General features: G+C 40.2%; 1 protein-coding gene across 1 annotated transcript; it reads left to right on the top strand.

Annotated features, from left to right (window-relative positions):
- The first annotated feature begins 16440 nt into the window (after window positions 1-16440).
- On the top strand, window positions 16441-20549 carry rbp2a (retinol binding protein 2a, cellular). The gene is made up of 4 exons (XM_079679429.1): window positions 16441-16599; window positions 19177-19355; window positions 19462-19563; window positions 20417-20549. The coding sequence occupies exons 1-4, from the start codon at window positions 16527-16529 to the stop codon at window positions 20468-20470; spliced, it is 408 nt and encodes a 135-aa protein (XP_079535555.1). The 5' UTR covers window positions 16441-16526; the 3' UTR covers window positions 20471-20549.
- Window positions 20550-21809: the final 1260 nt, after the last annotated feature.

Raw genomic sequence — 21809 nt, 5'->3', positions numbered from 1 at the left:
CTAACCAACTAACTATCAACCTAACTAACTAACTAGCTAACTAACCAACTCACTAACTAAATAACTTGCTTGCATACTTACTAACTGACCAACTAGCTAAATAACAAACTAACTTACTAACTAACTTGCTTACATACTAATTAACTAACTTAACAACTAGCTAAATAACTAACGTGTTATCTAATTAACTAAATTACTAACTTACTAACTAACTAAATAACTAACCTGGATGACCTTTATCTACCAATCTTTCACAGACGCATTTTTTTTCAAAACTGTTATAAAATCCATTTGAACAGGTGTACTTCATGGTGTACTTCATGGTGTACTTCATGGTGTGCTTCATATTGTTCTTCATGTTGTACTTCATGCCATGGTGTACTTCATGTTGTACATCATGGTGTACTTCCTGGTGTACTTCCTAGTGTACTTCATGTTGTACTTCATGTTGTACATCATGGTGTACTTCCTGGTGTACTTCCTAGTGTACTTCATGTTGTACTTCATGTTGTACTTTGTGGTGTACTTCATGGTGTACTTCATGTTGTACTTCCTGGTGTACTTCATGGTGTAGTTCATGGTGTGCTTCATGGTGTGCTTCATGGTGTGCTTCATGGTGTAGTTCATGGTGTACTTCATGGTGTACTTCATGGTGTACTTCATGGTGTACTTCCTGGTGTACTTCATGGTGTACTTCATGTTGTACATCATGGTGTACTTCATGGTGTGCTTCATGGTGTACTTCATGGTGTACTTCCTGGTGTACTTCCTGGTGTACTTCCTGGTGTACTTCATAGTGTACTTCATGGTGTACTTCATGGTGTACTTCATGGTGTACTTCCTGGTGTACTTCATGGTGTACTTCATGGTGTACTTCCTGGTGTACTTCATAGTGTACTTCATGGTGTACTTCATGGTGTACTTCCTCCTCCAGGTGAAGCTGCATTCTTTACTCTCAGAACAGGTGAGATGTTTTCTGGTGATGAAATATACATCTGTGTGTCCTTCACAGATTACTGAGTTACTCACACCAGTATAAATACAAGAGTGCAGAGGGTTCCTACGTGACTTTCACAGCAAGAATGTGCCGGGGGACCAAGGACACTTAGTGTTACTATGGATACCATTAAACTTTAATCGTTATTTGTAGCCTCAACACAGTACAGCTTATCTGGTAATTTTCTACATTGGCAAAACAGAGAAACTACAGCTTTGTTAGGGCCCAGAAAACCAGGTCCAAGTATACATGGACACACTGTATGTAGCTTTCATACTAGTACCAACCAAGCCAAAATCAGCAGTGTGTGTTCCAATTCCAACTGTAAGAAAAACCTACATTTCAGATGTAGTACAAGCTGCTGTCTAGACAAGTTATTGCATTGTGGTAACAGACCTTCGGACATGATCTTCAGCATGAGCTTTTACTATTTCTCAGCAAGTGACGGCGGGTGAGGTCATTCATTAACTTGGAGTTGTGAAAGAAAATTACCCAAACAACCTAACGTGATGTCAGTTCAAAGGTAAACCTCAACATTCTTGTTAGACATTGTTACGTGCTTTTGTTGTTTTTCTCTGTCTCTCTGCTTCGCAGGTACACCTGGTCTGCCCCTGGCTCCGCCTCCCCCAGGTGTCCTAATTACCTTCAGCTGGGGACTTTAAAAGAAGAAGCTGGAGGAGAAGAGGTCTCTTCCCCTATCCCAATGCCGGAATACTTGTCTGTGGACTACCTCTTTCTGTCGTTTGGATCTGTAGCTTCTGTGTGTGATAATGATAAGCGTGTGTGTACTGGAGGTTCTGTTAGCCTAGTTTTTTCATGACTTTGTTTCACCCGTGGTGATTTGGTTAGACTTTTGGGTAGGGGAGGGACGTCTGGGTCCTACGGCCCGTGGTGTGGCTGGCCCAAGGCCCCCTTCTGCTTTTGTTTATTTCTACTAGTCCTCCAGACCTCGTTCTTTTGCCGGTTAGCCTTTGTGTTTCCCGGTTGTAACCAACAAATAAATGGTCACCGTTAAATGCTGAATGTTTGGTGTGTTTTCTTTTATGTTGCGGGTCTCCCCACGAGCCACTACCACTGAGTAGAGGGCGGGTCGTAACAGACATAATCTTGATAGTAAGCCTTTACATTACTTGTGACATTAAATAGAAAATAAAGACTGCATGAATAAAAAAAAACTGCTTTGCAAGAGCCAGACCAGATTCAGCGCTGGAGACATCTGAAGCATTTAGGTTCAGGGAGACAATCAGAGCTTCTAGTAGAACCAACATGTACTCAACTACTGTAGATTAACACTGAAATAAGGAGATACTACATTACTTGCATAACAAGTGGCGCTTTGTGATTTGGAAGGTCATTCTTTAAAAAATAAATACAGAAATCAAATTCAATAAGTCCTACAGAGAATAGACTCTTTATCCTATAATGCCTACTGAACCTAAAACTGAACTTAAATACTATGAAGGGACCTTTCTAATGTCAAGCTACTCAATAGAAAATGGAATAAAATACAAAGAAACACTTTGAAACACATCAGTCACCTAGTTGGCTCCCTTTGGAGTAAACACATAACAGAGATATTGATTTTGTAGAGATGACGCACAAACTCTGACACGGCTGCTCACATGTTAAACGTTATCTTAAGAAGTCGTAGAAGAAAAAGAAAAATCTCGTCCAAGAAAATGTGTAGAGATTTAATTGTTTTTTATTTTATATTTTGACATTTGGGATAAACATTGTATTTTATTTCAGGTTATTTTCTCTTTTCCACATGCTTTATTTATGGCAAGATACTGTAAATGGATATATGAGAAATACTCTACATGTTTATCTAGACAATAGTGGCGTCTTGAGATCCCATGTTTGGCAAGACACAAATATGACAAATAAGTGATTAACATATTGAATATACATATAGATAGATTCATTATATAGAAACAGATAATAATAACAAGATATTATACTCAGCAAACAATCAGACATAGCAACTGTGCGACTGCATATAAAAACAACATGCAATGCATAGTGGAAGTGCAAATCCATTCTGTAGAAAATAGAAAAAAAATAAGCTGATAAATCAAAAGAGACATTTATCAGTCAGCTCAAAAGACCTTGACTGCCATTAGAGCGTCGCTCACACCGCTTCTGCTTCTCTGTGGCTGCCAACAAGATTTATTTGTGTAGTTATCATTAATTATGTTGTGTAACAGTGATGAAAGCCAGGTGGCATTACGGTCCCTCCTAAACGCATTTTCTTTAGCTAATCAGAAGTATATAAATGTTTGTTTCTTGTTTTAGCCGACAATTATTTAGTTGGCCGTGCTCTAAACACAAATGCACACAAGTTGCTCTTTCTTCCCCCTTCTTTCCCAATAGCCGCTTTCACACCAAGTACTTAACCGGTACTTGTCCCCGGTACTTGTTCCCCCCCGAACTCTTTAGACCCTCGAACGGTCCTAGTAGATCCCGTTTTCACCGGAATAAGTCCCTGAGGGAGGATTAGGCAAATGAAGCCGCTGACGTCACTTCTTCTTCTGAGTTTTACGGGGGCGTGGTTTGCAATCAGATATTGTTAGTGTGGCCGACACACCCACAAACTATTTCGTCCTTCCTCCTCAGGAAAGTACCATCTCTCTAGCAGGGACTATAGAATATAATTGGAGGGATGAAACCCCTCTTTAATGGTCACACATGCAGAGCACACAGCACACACAGTGACAGGAGGTGACTGGGACCTCCCCAAGTAGCAGTCCACACTCCATATTTAGGTCTGTTCGGGGACTTGAACCGGCGACCCTTACGGCTCACAGTCCAAGCCCCTACTGACTGAGCCACTGCCGGATCTGGGGGTGAAAAGGTTCTCGCAAATTAGTGACTAGTTCAAGATCCTTTTTGGTGTGAAACCAAATCTCCACCCCCACGGACTAGTTTGGGGGGGGAAAGTACTCCGGTGTGAAAGCGCCTATTGATACATGTGTCACTTTGAATGGGACTTCATAATTAAAATGTTGCCATCCAATAAATGTCAAGGAATTAAATCTTGATTATTACATTTTGGGAGACAAATGAGAACATATATATAGACTTTTTATTTATTGGGATAAACCACTTGAGATGCACCATCTCGTTTTCAAGGGGGTCCCGTCAATAGCAACAACTTACAGACATACACATCTTACAAAAAAGACAAAAAGCAAAACATGGCACACGAGACAAACCACGTACAGTCTGTTAAGTAAAATTCAAGTAATACATACAATCATTACAATTTGAGAGACAGTCGAGCAAATCAGTTTCATCAATAACAAGTGCAGACCAGTTGAAAGTGAGATGATAATGCATGTTTAAACATACCCAATGATGCAAGAGATCTAATAGCAGCAGGTCAAGTATTCCAGTCTGTTGGGGCTTTGAACATGAACGCTCTTCTGCCAATCAATTTGTTTGCAGAGGGGACAAAAATAAATCTGGACAGAGTGTCTAACTTGATGATTTGGTATGTAGGGTACAAAATACTGCTTTAAATAAGGGGGATAGTTAAGATAAATGCATTTAAATATCAGCTGAAGCCAATGTGTGTGTCTTCTTATACATTGTAAATATATATATATATATAACATATAGTTGTGCCAAAGCTAAATGGACGTGTCTTTAATTAATGATGTGTGTTTACAATGCCTGCCTTTAAATCTGATTGATTTTCCATTAAACAAGACGTAAAATAGAAAACAAACCAACTGTTTTTAAGAACTGAATCTGGGTTTACAACAACTTTTACACCCAAGCCAAATTACGAAACTCTTGTGAGAGAGATGTATTTACTTCATCTCAAGGTCAGAGTTTGGCAGTTGCACGTCTACATGAAGGAGACACCATTGGTATGTTTTGTTTTGATGTGCGTGTTATTTTTTAAATATATTTTTTAACGAATGACCTTCCAGTTCAAATCCTCCACTTAAGCTCGAAATTAGTAGACTGTCTTTTTGAGGTTTTCACTTCATGTTAATGGTCTACAAGATCTAAAAATCCCATAACTCTCTTCGGAGTAAGGGGCGAGACATCTCCAAGCTGTTGACCAATCAAAACCGAGCCGGCCAGCTATCCAATCAGAGCAGACTGGGCTCTGGTTTCAGACAGAGGGTGAAAAGAGGTGCTGCAGCACAGGCAGTATGAGAAGAATAAAGAGAGCTTTTTGAACATTAAAGCACGGAGACATGTCCCAGTAGAGACACTACATACTAATATGATCCTGAAAATGAGCAGAATAGGGCCCCTTTAAATATACTTTCTTTAACCTAAGCACATGCTGTATGTAAGTAGCAGCTCATTTAAATAATGCACTGTATCACTCAAGCTGAAATGTGAGTATGGAGCAGTGATGACAGAATAGTAGTTTGAAATCTCTACTAAAAAACTCCATCAAAATGTCCCTCGTATACCCATCCTGAGCCCGAGGCGTGAATTATCACACAGAGACAGGTCTGCTGATAATTGACTGAAGGAATGCCAGGCACTCGCTGATGAACACGCAGACACTCCACTGTGCATCTCCAAATGGCTTTATCGAGCTAATGGCGGTGTGGGATGAGCTCACAGAAGGCGGGGAGGTAATGTAGCCTCCAGCTCAGCTCATTTTCTCCAAACGAAAGAGATAATCCGTACCCCCCGAAGGCTTCCGAGATTGAAAGCTTCACCATCGGAAAGGCCAAATAACCAAGAGAAATTAGACGTGAACCTGGGCCGAAGTTTTCTCTCATTCCACTCCCACGCCTCGCTTCACGAGCCTACAGTGAGGAAGGAACAACTCACCGTTAAGCTTTCTTTTGTTCTGCTTTTTACTTCTGTCTCTTTATTTCTTTTTAAATATGGATTTCAAATGTATATTTATTTATTCATTTTTGTTATTATTATTATATTGTATTTATTTGTATTCTTATTTCATTCTTATTTTATTCTTGTTTTTTTCAGTCCTGTGTTTATTGACTGTTTTTATTAATCACAAAGTGTGTTTCTTGGTTTTCATTACCTTTGAAAGGATAGGTAGTATTGTATTTTAGACATTATCATTATTCATTTTTAAATGTGTTAATATTTACATTAAAAAAAAAATCTATTTTAAAATGTTTCAACTTAAAATGTATTTATTTTTTAAATGTTATAATTATTATAATTTGTTGTGAAGCACATTGTGTTAACTTTCGTGAATGAAAAGTGTTGCATGAACAAAGTTGATTGATTACATCACGTATTTTTCCACTCATCATCTTGTTTTCCATCCCTCCTTCCTCAGTGTTTGTCAGAGGGCTCAGGCAGAGATGCAGAATGTTTGTGACAACTGGAGCGCTCTCCATCTCTACCAGATGGACTGGCAGCCGACTGCCTCAGCAGAACAGGCTCCAGTCCCACAGCTCCTCTCCCTCCTCTCCACGCCTCGCCAAAACCTGCACAACCAGTGTGCTTGAAAAGGGTTTGACAGCAGGAACAAAGACAGAACGATACCAATGTTTTATTAAGTATTTGTTGGAAATCCTGTGGAAACACATCAAATTACATTTCTGGTTGTCTCCATGCTGAGATAACCCTGATGAATACATGTGATAATGATGTGCAACATAACAGCAGGAGATTGAGACGATTAATGGACTGTGTCTGTGGTAGAGTGGTCGAGGTTGAGGGTTTGATCCCCAGCCCCTGCTGTCAACATGTCGAGGTATCCTTGAGCAAAAAGTTGCTCCCAGTGGCCAAATGTGTGAATGTTCGTTTCGTGGAGCAGATGGCCGAACCTGGGTGAACTCGCATGTATAAAAGCACTTTAAAGGGGACCTATTCTACTCATTTTCAGGTTCATATCAGTATGTAGTGTATCTACTTTAAAGAGTCCTCTCCTGCAGATGTTCAGGTGTATATCAGTATGTAGTGTCTCTACTTTAAAGAGTCCTCTCCTGCTGATGTTCAGGTGTATATCAGTATGTAGTGTCTCTACTTTAAAGAGTCCTCTCCTGCTGATGTTCAGCTGTATATCAGTATGTAGTGTCTCTACTTTAAAGAGTCCTCTCCTGCTGATGATCAGGTGTATATCAGTATGTAGTGTCTCTACTTTAAAGATTCCTCTCCTGCTGATGTTCAGGTGTATATCAGTATGTAGTGTCTCTACTTTAAAGAGTCCTCTCCTGCTGATGTTCAGGTGTATATCAGTATGTAGTGTCTCTACTTTAAAGAGTCCTCTCCTGCTGATGTTCAGGTGTATATCAGTATGTAGTGTCTCTACTTTAAAGAGTCCTCTCCTGCTGATGTTCAGGTGTATATCAGTATGTAGTGTCTCTACTTTAAAGAGTCCTCTCCTGCTGATGTTCAGGTGTATATCAGTATGTAGTGTCTCTACTTTAAAGAGTCCTCTCCTGCTGATGATCAGGTGTATATCAGTATGTAGTGTCTCTACTTTAAAGAGTCCTCTCCTGCTGATGTTCAGGTGTATATCAGTATGTAGTGTCTCTACTTTAAAGAGTCCTCTCCTGCTGATGTTCAGGTGTATATCAGTATGTAGTGTCTCTACTGTGACATGTCTCCAAGCTTTAATGTTCAAAAAGCTCTTTATTCTTCTCATACTGCCTGTGCTGCAGCACCTCTTTTCACCCTCTGTCTGAAACCAGAGCCCAGTCTGCTCTGATTGGTTAGCTGTTTTGATTGGTCAACAGCTTAGAGATGTCTCTCCCCTTAGTCCGGAGAGAATTAAGGGATTTTTAGCCCTTGTAGACCATTAACATGAAGGGAAAACTTCAAAAAGCAGAGTAAAGTTTAGACGTGCAACTGCCAAACTCTGACCTTGAAATTAAGCAAATAAATCTCACAAGAGTTTCTTAATTTGACTCAGGTGTAAAAGTTGTTGTCTCGATAAAAGCAGAGGCGATAAAGAATACATCAAACGGAGTGACAAAAGAATCCTGAATTACGTCTGAACATCTGTGGAGCAATGAGGAGGCTGTGTTTCCAAAACAACGTCTCTACAAAAATCCTGTACGCGTTGGAAGATATAAAGATACACAGAGTAAAAAGATAATTAGATTAAATAAGATCTCGTTCTGTTCTATTGTTTGCCTCGTGCCTCTAATTTATAAGAAAAACAGAATGATGAAGCAAAGCCAATGCGTACCACTAACACAAAAACCCAGGAGTGAGTATAGGGCAAAGTAATCTGTTTCCTCCATCTCCTGTATTTGATGTGCGCGGCCCACACTGAAGAATACGAATCTGGACACCCTTTTCCCCGGCTGATCCCCCAGGACCAGCAGCCCTTTCCAGCTCCACACAGGAAGCCCCATGCATTATGCAACACCATCAAGCCCTATTCTGGAGCAGAGAAGCAAAAAAAAAGTGAGAGAAACACAGAGCTTTCCTCAATCAGTCCCACAGTCTCATGTTTCTGCGGGAAAACGAGGTCTCGTGCCGACCGTACAGAATTACCAAGAGGAAAGCATAAAATATTTAGCATTGTCATCCCCTCCTTCCCCCACTCTGCTCAACTTTCCTCAGGGATGAAAGTTAGATTGTACAGTATGTTTTCTTGCTAGGATTATCTGGATGCAATTAGTCAAAGTCAAAGTCAGCTTTATTGTCAAGAATTCTACATGTGTTATACATACAGAACATTTGAAATACCATTTCTCGCAGTCAAGTAAAGTCAAATGTATTTATAAAGTGCTTTTCCCAGACATGACAAAGCATTAAAACATCATACGAATCGTAAGAGATTAAATTACTACACAAGCCACGTGTTAAAGGGGACCTATCATGCAAAATGCACTTTGCACCGGTGCGTCGGGGAACTCTCGCAGCATCAGAAAATAAAACCCTCTCTCTCCGTACCCAAATCTTTTAAAAACGGGGGTACAACGAGCGGATACAGATTTGCTGCCGATCTGACGTCAAATCAGCAGCGGACCCACAGAAAGTTGCTATCAGAAACAATGCCTGACGTGTTTTGGACGTGATCTCGTCTTTGTTTACATTAGCGAGCCTCGCTAACACTCAGAGCTAACCTGTACTGGAGAACACATGTGTTTTTAAAAAGCAGGAAATAAAAAAAGGAACTCACGTTGTGATAAACCCGCAAGAGAAAAAGCATTTGAGCTCCATACTGTTTCAGAAATAATCCTTGATGTGGTTTAGAACAGGATGGTGTTTTATCACAGCAGGATTTAACTTTATCTCCGGTAGAATTCTGATCAGGCATTAGCTCCGCCTCCTCTTTTTATTTTTTTCAAGCTAAGGACCCAAGATCCGCGTTTCTCTAACAGGGCTGCAAAAGAGGGGTATGAGCAGTATGAGGCATGGCTACACTGGGTGATCTGTTTGGTATTTTGAAAAAAAAACTTCACAAACATGTTTTGTATAGGTGTGGCCCTACAATATATGTTTCCAATATAGCATGATAGGTCCACTTTAAGAAGTGCACAATAAAAACATAGAATAAAAGCTCACATGTTACCCAGACGCCTGCCCAAACAGGAATGTCTTCAGATGACATTTAAAAGAGTCTACAGAGTCTCTTTACAGCTATGTTTTCGTGCTATGATTATCTGGACGCGACCTTTTTGGGGGGTAAGCAGGCACCACACGGTAGAGGTCAGGATTGCAAGATTTCGCCTCAGGGGACGGGATGTCACACGCAGAGGTGGAACATGGGATTTGATTTATCCTCCGGGAAAGTGGGGAGGAGGGTGGGCTCGAAGCGGGAGAGTGATGATGGTTAGGCACGGCACGGCATTTAGCATGCATAAACGGACAAGCAACCTCAGGAAAGCACCTAAGGTACATGCATACATTCATGGACAGGTTACAAATGCACAGGACAAGCTTTTTTTTCTTTTTCAAGACCAGGCAGCACACACCTCCTGTACAGCGTGACCTTGACACAGAACATGTCCCCACAGGTACCTCGCCCTGACAATGTGTCTGAGGCAACTGAAGAGGCAGCATCTCTTGACATCAAGGCTGTCCCCAACCTACGGACTTATTATGTACTGTTCTGCTCTCAAAAGGACTGCACGCAATTTGTGAGTGCATAGAAGCAAATGGATTGGCACTTACGTAGCTTTTTCTCTGCTGTCTGAAAGGTTTTTGAGTAGGGAGATGCAGTTTCCTGAGTGTGTATCTGTGGGGATGTCATGATAACTGGTACAGATGTTCTGAAATGTTAAGGTATCATAACTAATTGTGCAAGAGAACAGCAGGTTTCAGGACTTAAAATGTCCCATAGTCCCGTGGGGGGGGGGGGGGGAAGAGAAACTTTGGTGGGATCCATTCATTTAACTAGCAATGCATTTTCCCTCTGATAATGCTACATTGTGAACTTCAAATCTGTGTTGGAATCATGAATGTAATACAAAATATATATATTAAACTACAGCCCCATTCATTCCTCCTATGAGGTGCCACAGTGGCGCTAGAAACTAAAATAGCTCGACTAGAACAAAAGTACCCAAATCCTTCTTGGATTCTCCGGCGTTGCAATTTCCTTAAACCCCGCCTCCCTTCATTAAGCCCCACCCCCACGTCTTAAACCTACATGTCACTTCAAGTTCCTGCTCACTGAATGGAGGAGCGAAAATAACCCTGGCTATAGCTTTTAGCACATTTTACAAATTGTAGGATCTTATTATTCAAATAAGGTCTATTCAAGTGCTCCGACTGTGAAAAAGTTTTACCTCCCAAAAAACATTTTAGCAAATTTAAAGATGTCACTTTCCCAGTGTAATTTAATGTGGAAAAGTATGTTTTGGGCCCATTGACATCACTAGACTGTAACAAGATGTGTAGTACCCCCGTTTGGCCACTACAAAATGTGCTTCAATGCCCAAGGGACTTGGGAAGTAGTTGAAATCGGCAGTTAGCTGTTAGCTGCTAACAATCTGTGAACAGAGCTTTCATAGAGTTGTTATTATGATGCTTCAAACTGTATTCTGTAAAAAATGCTATTGGACGAAGGTCAATGATTGTGTCATCGTGACCTACTTAAATAAAGTATTGTAAAAATGTTGTTTTATCAAGACACTTGGATAAATACAGTTCAGGTGTTTACAGGCATGTCAAGTAGGTATTATACAGAGTTCCAAAGATAAGCGTGTGTACTGTTTGGTATTTGTTTGTGTCTTCGTGTATGTGTAGGCATTCGTTCCTTATGCAGTGTTCTTTAACATGTTCTACTTTTTCTTTATCTTGTTCTGACGCATAGCATCACAGCTGTGCTTCTTTTTCTTTCAGAAAGGCTTCAATGAGCAGGATAAAAGTAAAAGTCATTCAATTGTGTGTGAACATTGGGGCCCTCCCAATTCTCTCTGGGACATCAAAGAGACGCAGCACGACGCTCCGCTATTAGAGTCCATGGGTGGGATGAAAACACATTACAAATATATCTACTCTGCGCGGAAATCCACGACGAGGGTTTCATAACAAAGAGCAGACTCCTCTCAATCATTTGTCTTCTCTAAGGATTGTGATTAATCTAACCTTTGATGTTGTGAAACAACGGGGGGAGGAAGAGATGGGAGAGATGAAGGGGCGCTCGGGGAGCTGCATGGGGATGTAAAGGCTTAGTAATGCACGGCTTTGAATGCCATGCTAATGAAGCAAATTGAATCGAATCACACAGGATATTGAGACTGTATGGCGGGGAGTGACACAGCATGCAAGCACAACGCACTGCATCTTAAAGATTAGGATGAGAGACAGGGAGGAAAACTCAACTCTCAGAGGGAGAACAGAAGTGCAGGATTAATCACCGCCCACTACATATCATGTGTGTCCATAACGAGATGCTGTGCGTATCAACACATCTGCTCGTGTACAGGCGGAGATAAGCTGGAAGGTGTGAATTGCAGCCAGGCAGTGCAGAAATGTGAAACACATCGGCATGCAGACATACGATGAGTTCACAGACAAGATGCACAGTGTGTGTGTGTGTGTGTGTGTGTGTGTGTGTGTGTGTGTGTGTGTGTGTGTGTGTGTGTGTGTGTGTGTGTGTGTGTGTGTGTGTGTGTGTGTGTGTGTGTGTGTGTGTGTGTGTGTGTGCCTCCAAGGTTATTGGGTGCAGGAAGTGCCATTAGGTGTGAATTAGGCAGAATTAAAAATGAATCCGCTGTCATGCATTATTAAAAATAACCTAATTGCATTTGCATAAGTCTATGAGATGCGCTTTACGTGTGCCAGCATGCAGACACGTTTCATGCATGCTGGATGCTCGCTGTCTTACATATAGGACTACTTGCTATTTTATTAATCATTAAGCGCTGTTTCAAATCCAAATCGTCTCTTGGTGTTGGTGCTGACTGTCAGGCAGTTATTGCCTCTCCTAAACCTCTTCCTACAGCTAACACATTCCTTCAAATTCACCTGACCAAAGCAACTACCAAAGAACTCGGCTGGCAGATGGCTCGGTGTCATCCTAACTTTGATCACAGTATAACATGTGGTACGATTTCTGCACAGAGCTCAAGGTATGATAGTGGCTTATACGTAGCAACATTGCCCCTGTGTGGTGAAAGGAACAAAAAAAGCCAAGCTGAGTTTTAAGAAGAAAAATGTACATATCAACATGTGTGTGGTGATTTCAATATTCAACAGCATTCTTGCAGAAATGTATGCTTATAGGTGGGCTCAAGCACACTTCTGCAGGGAAGATACATCATTGCATAAATTGCATTCTTGTATCACAAGAATTAAATATTCAATAGATTTGTATTTGTTTGACTATTTATATTCATTATTTGTGTATCTAATCTATCTAATCTAATTTATATTTAATAATAATGTAATACCTAATATTCATTTATAATTAAAACTTGTAAAAATAATTTATGATATTGTACAGCCAATGAAAATACATCTTGGAGATTAACAAATACATACAAAAAAAATAGTAATTAAAACAAAATAATAATAATTAAAATAGTTAAAATTAAAATGTAAACAAATAAACAAAGAGTTAAAGTTCTGGCAAAAGGCTAATTTAGGTGATATTTGCAAGTAGTTCAACATGCACAAAAACACAAATGTGGAATAATCTGAAGTGGTGCTATTTTGACAATCATTGAATAATCCATTCTCAAAGCAAGAAGCTAATTTAGACATTAGACATTGTTCAGCGTTCTACTGAAAACACGTTTGAAATGACGAAGGATCGTCTCGTTCAGCATACCCACTGAATACAAAACAAACACACGGCATGTTATAAACTGTAGCTTCGACTAGTTTAACGATATTCTATGCATTTCTTTAGTTACCTTTGTGCTGATGTAGTATTAACTAAGTAATGAAGATCATGGCCTTAATGCTATATGTAATTGTGTTTGAAGTTATCGTTGTCAAACTGCATTACTTGAGTTTCTGGTCTCTTGCAGGAATCTGAATGAACAGAAAACACAACATTGACCTTTCAACATTCACCTTAACGATCACCCGAAACATTTGTTTTGGAGGACGTGCTAGCAAACATTTACTTGCAGATCCAGGAGACACGGATCAATAAGTCATGTTTCTGTCTCACTGACAAATATTAGCGAGGTTTTCACTGTTGTTCAACATTTTGATTTCTATGATCTGCTTTAAACTCAGGTTCGATTCAGGTGAGACGGGTTCATCTGAAACACGCTCCATAAGGGAGGCGCTACAGGTCTACCGTCCTCCAAAACCACCCGCTTCAAAAACAGCTTCTTCCCCTTTGCAATACGGACACTAAATGGACTCTAAATAACCCCAATGAATAATCACAATCCACCACACCTTGAACTTTATGTGTATATCTTGATGTATGTCTTTGCCCTGTGCTGTGGGTTATACTTTTTATTGTCTGTTTATTGTCTGCTGGATTGGATGGAACAAGCTGTAATACTCTGCACTGAACACGAATTCCACCAGCCTGGCTGTGTGGTCATTAAAGATTATAATCTAATCTAATACATCTGAGGGACACTGGCGGCAATCATTCTGTGTGGGTTGTTATAACTACAAGGGACCCCTATTTACATGGCATGATGTCATTTTTCCTATTTTTAATATCAAAATGTTAATTTATGAAGCCATAACTTTGCTTTTCACTTCTGACCTACTTAACTGGATTATGCATTGGTCACCATTGCTAACCTGAACAAGTATGAACAAAACTGATCGCTTTCGTTCCTTTAAATGGATGCACTTATAAGTCTATGTTTTCAGATCTTGAATACATCAACCGATGAAAATTAGAGGCCTTACTGCAGTTTTCCTGTCAGCTGTTGACATCAGACGCATAAACAAAAGAGAGAAGAACATTGAAATGACTGATACTTTCAAGTGGTGCTTACTCAATCCGCAAAATAGTCAGCTTGAAAACTCAGAACATGTCACATGAACTCAAAATATTAAGTTGTAGAACTTTTTGCACTACTTAATCTTTTCAGTTATATTCAACATCTGGGCTTAGAGTGCACAATTATTTGATAGTTACCCATAAATAAAACTAAAGACAATCTTGCAAGCTAGTTAAGTAGCTATAAAAAATCACATGAGTTCTAAATACTGACGTTAGTAAAACATTTAATAAAACTAAAGACAATAATGCCATGGGATCACTGCCTCCAGTGGTGTCAAGTGGACCCTTCCCCACTTCCCCCCCCCCCTCCTTTATGCCACACCCATCTCTAAACCCAGCAGTTCAATTAGACTTTACAATCTGCCTGCGGGAAAGAGATCAATGCCTCTCTAAACCGATGCATCTTATCACAGCTGATAAACTAACACACACCACCCACCTCACCTTTGACCCTCCACATGCATCTCACCTCCACATAGGTGAACCTGTTTGAAATAGCGCTGTGATTGCACCATGGATACAGCATGTGTTTCTGCGCTCTTTGAAAGCTAACTGTATTGATTACGGCTGCTGCTGCTGCTGCTGAGAGACAGCCTCTGTTGAAACTAAAGAGCATAGAGGTATCAGAAAGCAATGCAAGATATATTCCACATTTCATAATGAACTGTGGTAACCTCGATATAAACCCACCTGCAACTTTGCATAATCCCACACTAAGCAGTTTAACAATAATTGATGTGCACATATGCTCGGATTGTGATAAGGTAGCTCCAGCTGATAAAGGTGTTTTATCTTGCATTGATTCTTAAAGAGACCTTGTAGTCAAAACTCTTGTGGGACATTTCTGAAAAAATACCCTTTTTAATGTCTAACTTTGGGTAAATACTGCTGTGGAGATACATTTGCGTCAACAAAACTGTACTCCCTTGAACTTTGTTGCTTTGATATGAAACCGGAGAGGGATATTTCCACAGCAGGCACTGAAAAAGACTCGAGGAATGAATTAAGATGCAGGCATTTGAGGTAATCAGCGCTCGTCTCTTTCCAGGCTCCATCTTCCCTCCATTCCCACACATTAGAGTGGAAATGGAAAAGTGCAGCAGGCTCTTTAAGTGCATCCAAGTCTGTGTGCACACACTTAGTGCACAGACACAGGAAGTATATTAAGGAAGGGATAATGTGCAGACACGCCGTCATTATGGGGAAAAGAACACCCGACAGGCTGATCGGGAGCCCGACGCGAAGCCATGGCCACATTCTCAACATGAATTGAAATGCTTTTATAGATTTAGAAAATGTTTTTATTGATTTAAAAAATAGTACGCTATTATTTATTTAAATTGACATGCATCCGCTAAGAAAAATAGTCCGTTGTTACCGTTTGAACTAACGTAGCAACGGCAGGAACTGCTTCGATAGCTTTTTTGAGGAGCTTTTTGATTACAGATTTGAAAACATCGCTGCTTGCTTTAAAAGTAGCACAATTCATTATGTCAAACCTTGGGAAGTATCTAGATATCCCTGCCCTAATGCCAAAGGAACTGGCAACTGAATATGTGTCGCCGTTTGATGTCTATGGACCGTTGTGTAAAAAGGAGGGTTTCTGCCCCGTTACTTCTCCGCTGTTTTTCTTGTCCCAGTTTGCAGTTTGCATGCAGTTTGCTTTTCGGCCATCTGTATAGGCCTACAGTTAAATCGACCAAACTTCTTTCTGCCGATGTAAGCATCTTTAACAACGGTCAATCTGTTCTGGATTAACAACGTGTTACGTGTTCTGAATTGACCAATCAGAATCGAGTATTCAACTAAACCACGTAATAAACGTCTTTAACAACAGTCAATAAATCGTTGACAGCGATCTGTCTGCTGTTCTGGATTAATAACATGTCACGTCTTCTGAATAGACCAATCAGAATCGAGTATTCAACTAAGCCATGTAATAATGTAATATGAAGGATGAACATTAAGCGCAGCAGCAGGTTTACAACAAACGGTGCAAACTTGGACTTGTTATCATACTCTACACACAATGATGGAGTTATCAGTTGGACCCTGTACTTTATGTCCACACACACACAAACACACACACATTTGCCGATGCATATAAAGGGGTTGGGATTTAACTGTGTCTCTTAGTCTGAGAAGCGTACGGTTAACTGATATCTCCACTCATCAAACGGATCAACAATGCCTGCAGACTATAATGGACGATGGGAGATGGTGAGCAACGACAACTTCGAGGACATCATGAAGGCCATCGGTGAGCTCCACTTTTGATTATTACGGTATAGAAGGAGAGGTTTGGCTTGTAACCCCCTCATTAAAAACAGGATTCAATTAGCAGGTTGTCTTTAAATATGCAGCCAAGTAGAGAGGGAGGAATGAGCAGGATGTTTGCGTGACAGAAAGAGTGAGAGAGAGGAGGAAAGCAGAGGAATTCTGTGGCACTGCTTCATCTCCTCACTGAGCTGCTGTCAGAACAAGTTAACCTCCATTCTGAGAGCTGCTGCCGTCTGTTACAGCGCCAAATAAATATTGATTCAGCCCTTTCTGCATACTCCTGATCCACCGAACGGTAAAATGAGATGCGACTCTGGATCAGGCAGCAGGCCAGCTCGTAATAAAAATAACTGAGGAAGATAGAGCCCTTTTTGGCCAGCGTCGTTGATCAGGCCCCCGTTCATTATTCACTACTCTATCTGCAATTCATAAAACATCCCGGCTACTCAGCTCACACGAAATCCAGGAAATCCTGAAGGCCTCATTTCCATGGAACGGATGGGAAAATGACATCCTTATGGAAATTGGTCAAAAATATTATTTAGATGGGTAAATATAGGGGCCTCGTCTGCAAGAGTGATGGCACGGAATTGAATTTTCACGTTTAGGCAAATGGGATATGAATATCTGAGTGATGTGGCGGGTGGTGCTAAGGGCGAGATGTCGAGCGAGGAGCAGGAACTCATTTGACTCGGAGTAAGGTCATATTTTAAAGTGTAAATGAGACTGTCAGAAAAACCATAGAAGAAGAATCCTAATAAACCGCCTGGAGTGTCACATGTGTGTCAGTGGATGAGTGCTTTTGTGTGTAAGTGTACAGAAAGATTATCAACTATTCACCAAACTGACTGACTGACTGACAGTGGTGTAAGAAGTTCTCAAATCCTTTATTTTACTAAAATTGGAAAAAATATTATCTTAAAAAACGTCGTTACAGATAAAACACTTTGACTGAAAATATTACGGTAGAAATTCAAAATAGTTATCTATAAAATGTACTTTTAGTATCCAAGGCCCTTTGGTTTGCAGGATGGCTCTTTTCACATATGATAGAATATTATTAGGTTTATCATTTTTGTCAATGTTAAGCCAATTTAAGAAATGTATAAAAAAAAACAGTAGAGTAGTAGCACAGTATCTTAGCATATCATTTTTTTAGATATAAAGGTCCTATATTTAAATTCTCACTTAAAGGGGACCTATCATGCAAAATGCACTTTTTGATGTCTTTTATACATAACCATGTGTCCCCGGTGTGTCGGGGAACTCAGGCAGCGTCAGAAAATAAAACCCTCTTTCTTTTCCTCCGTACCCAAATCTCTAAAAACGGGGGAACAACGGAGCTGATCCAGATTTGCGTCCGATATGACGTTATATCTGAAATGTGGACCCACGGCCCTATCAGAAACGTTGCTATCAGAAACAATGCCCGACTGTTTTGGACGTAATATGGTCGGTGTTCACATTAGCATCGCTAACACTCAGAGCTAACCTGTACTGGAGAGCTTGTGTGTGAAGAAGCAGGAAGTAAAAAGGAACTCACCTTGTGGTATAACCGGCAAGAGAGAAAGCCTTTGAGCTCCATACTGTTTCAGAGATAATCCTTGATAATCCATGATATGGCGTTTCATCACGGCAGTATCTGCCGGTAGAATCTCCCGCATGAGCTCAGCCCCCTCCTTTTTTTATCAACATTTTTTTTTAAAGTTTTATACCCCAAGTCAGCACTTTTGAAACAGGAAGTGAGATAGAGGGATATGAGGCATGGCTAGAATGGGTGATCTGTTTGGTATTTTGAGCAAAACACTTCATAGACATGTTTTTTATATATTTTTTTTATATCTGAGACCTATGCTATTGCCTAAAGATAGCATGATAGGTGACCTTTAAGTAAAGTACCGACACATCAGCAAACGTTACAAGCAATTACAAGCAACTAAATTGTGATAAACAAAACATTGATATCAGGACTTTCTATAAAAAAAATGTGCAATAAATTTGATCTTTTTATCTTTTTATATCTCAAACAGTCATAACACCGGTTAATCGTTAGAGATGATAACGGCCAATTAGAGCTAAGGGCATAAAAGAAGGAACTCATGTTTGCTTACTCAACCATTTTTGACCAAACACACCAAAGCACACATACACACATCTTCTATGCTAAGGTGAAGTTTGGTATCATTGTGCATAAGTGTCATTTTTGTATGCTGACTGAAAAAAGTGATTTAACGATAACTTGACGATAAATAGACTGAGAGTTAAACGGGAAACTTTGTATCTGACTTCTTCAAGCTCAAGTGTTCGTCAATTACGTAAACAAAGCGGATCCTCAGTGGCTTAAAGCTTTGGCTTAGCCTCTTCACACATGTTTTTAATGCAAAATCTTAATATAAGTAACTAAAGTTTCAAAATACACTTAGTAAAGTAAAAATAATGAAGTATAATGAAATGGAAATACTCAAGTAAATGAAAAGAATGTTAAAATCATACTTGAGTAAAATATTTGCTGACTGGCTCTCTCTTCTAACGCTGATATTCACTCCTGTACTCGCAGACATTGACTTTGCCACCAGAAAGATAGCGTCCCACCTGCACCAGACCAAGGTGATCGTGCAGAACGGAGACAAGTTTGAGACGAAGACGCTAAGCACCTTCAGGAACTACGAGGTCAACTTCACCATCGGGGAGGAGTTCGAGGAGCAAACAAAGGGCCTGGACAACCGGAAGGTCATGGTAGGTTATTTTTTTACACCAAAGTGCTTCCGTAGTTTATTTGTCATCACTTGTAAAACACTACATTTGAGTAATAACCACTATGTGTGTTTTTGTGGTTATAAAGACAACGGTTACCTGGGATGGGGACAAGCTGGTGTGTTTTCAGAAGGGCGAGAAAGCAAATCGGGGCTGGAAGCACTGGCTCGAGGGAGATGTGCTACACCTGGTGAGAAAAAAAGTGACATAAAATAAGAGAAAAGTTGTAAAAAGTTTTACAGATTTGCCAGGAAATTAAATGTTTTCTTAAAGGTCACTTATTATGCAAAATCCACTTCTTCATGTCTCTTCTACATCAACATGTGTCCCCTCTGTGTAAAGAGACTCTGAAAGTTTCAGGAACAAAGATTCTCTCTCTTTTTGTCCTGATCCATTTCTATAAAAACCTGTCTGAAAATGAGCTGATCAGATTTTGGCCACTTTATGATGTCATAACGATTTTTTGTCTTGTGTAACCATTAGCCAATCAGCAACCAAGGTAATCCCTCCCCCCCCCCCCCCCCCCCTTATCACCTGAATCTCTTCCTAGAGCACCATTGAGTTCTTTTTAACCAAATATCTCTCAGAGGGGCGTGGGGGGGGGCTCCTTATTTTCATCTAAAGTAACAGACAGAGAATCAGCACTTTGGAAACAGGGCTGAAACAGAGGGGATTATGGGTAATGCTGCAATGATCTGTTTGGTGTTTGGAGCCAAACACTTCAGAGACATGTTTTGTATATATCTGAGACCTATGATATATTGATGAACAACAGTATAATAGGGGACCTTTAATGAACTACATGCACTCTTTTTAGCTGACCCAGATAAGATTATTCAAAAGGAAAAACACTTTCTCCCTTCACCTACTGAAGATGAAATATTTCCCAACCCTCGATTAGATTCACATTATCGCAATGACAATAAACGAGATATTGAAGCGCTATCTATAACAGCTGTAGATGTAATCTGCCTGATTGTGTTATTAAGAGACATTCGTGGCATCATGTTGAACTCACAGTCTAAAGGTCTGTTCTCTTTCAGGAAATCCACGTGCTTGACAAAGTCTGCCACCAAGTGTTTAAGAAGAGCCAATAAGAAGAGCCCTATCTGTCCTGTGTTGCATATTTCTGCATAATTTATAATGTCATTATGTAATAAACTGACTTGAAACCCCTGTACCTTTTTTTCATTTCAAGAAAATCCTAATAAGAGCAAGCAGATTGTGTTTCCATTAAGGTCAGACTTTTTATTGTCACAGAAGTAATACATTAACTTTTATCCTGAATTTTCCCATTTTAAGCACAGAAATGTCCCTCTGGACCGTGATTAGACAGTGGGCCAATACATGTATGTGCAATGTATAACCATTCTTTAAACTGAAAGTGTTTTCTAATATGAAAACAAAGGGGTCAGGAGGTCGTGTAGTGGACAGCAGCCAGTCCATGCAGTGCTTTAAAAACAAATGAGAAATCTTAAGAAATCTAAATCTAAAATGTCTCTCTCTCTCTGGTACCAGTGAGAGGAGTTCTGCGGCTGCATTTTGAAAAAGCTGTAGGTGATAGATGGACTTACTGAATGATTCCTACATAAAGAATAAAGATTGAATCGTAGCAGAAGTCGAACACGACACAGAGAAGACCTGTCTGCTGCCCCAGAACGCCTCGTTGGACATTTCTCTTTTTCTTCCTGGGTACAGTGACGTGCCCATACCCAAATGGACCAATCCGCAGAGCCGTTACGTTAAGCCCAGAAGTCGAACACACATCCACTTCTTCACACACACACACTCAATCTTTTCTCATTTGCAGCTCCGCCGACTTCTCCTCCCTGAGACGGCGGGACGCGGCGAGGCTGTGAGCACACACACAAACTCCCAGCCAGGCTGCGGGTGTGTGTGTTTCTGGCTGTGTCTCGCTGTCTTCTAGAGTAGACGGCCACTGGGCTCACAGGGAGGGGCATAATCAAAGCTTATAATCAAGCAACGTGTTAGCAAACATTGACTTGTTTACAGGTCCTGGAGACACGGATCAATAACTCATGTTTCTGTCCCACTGACACATATTAGCCCAGTTTTCACTGTTGTTTAACTTCCAACTACATTTTGTGTTCTATGATCTGCTTTAAACTCAGGTTCGATTCAGGTGAGACGGGTTAATTTGAATTTTTTTTGCTGAACAACGCTCCATAAATCTGAGGGGAAATGGTGGCAATAATTCGGTGTGGGTTTTTATAATTACAAGGGACCCCTTTTTACATGACATTTTGTCATTTTTCCTATTTTTAATAACAATGTTAATTCATGAAGCCATAGCTTTGCTTTTCACTTTTGATCATACTTTACTGGATGATGCATTCGTCACCATGTACACCTGAAAAAAGGCCTCAAGGAAGTGATCTCAAACGGTCGTAGTAAAGTTAACTGATGTTTCAAATG

This window comes from Notothenia rossii, assembly GCF_949606895.1.
Source record: "Notothenia rossii genome assembly, chromosome: 4".
Taxonomy (NCBI): domain Eukaryota; kingdom Metazoa; phylum Chordata; class Actinopteri; order Perciformes; family Nototheniidae; genus Notothenia; species Notothenia rossii.
This window is presented reverse-complemented; position numbering and strand designations above follow the sequence as displayed.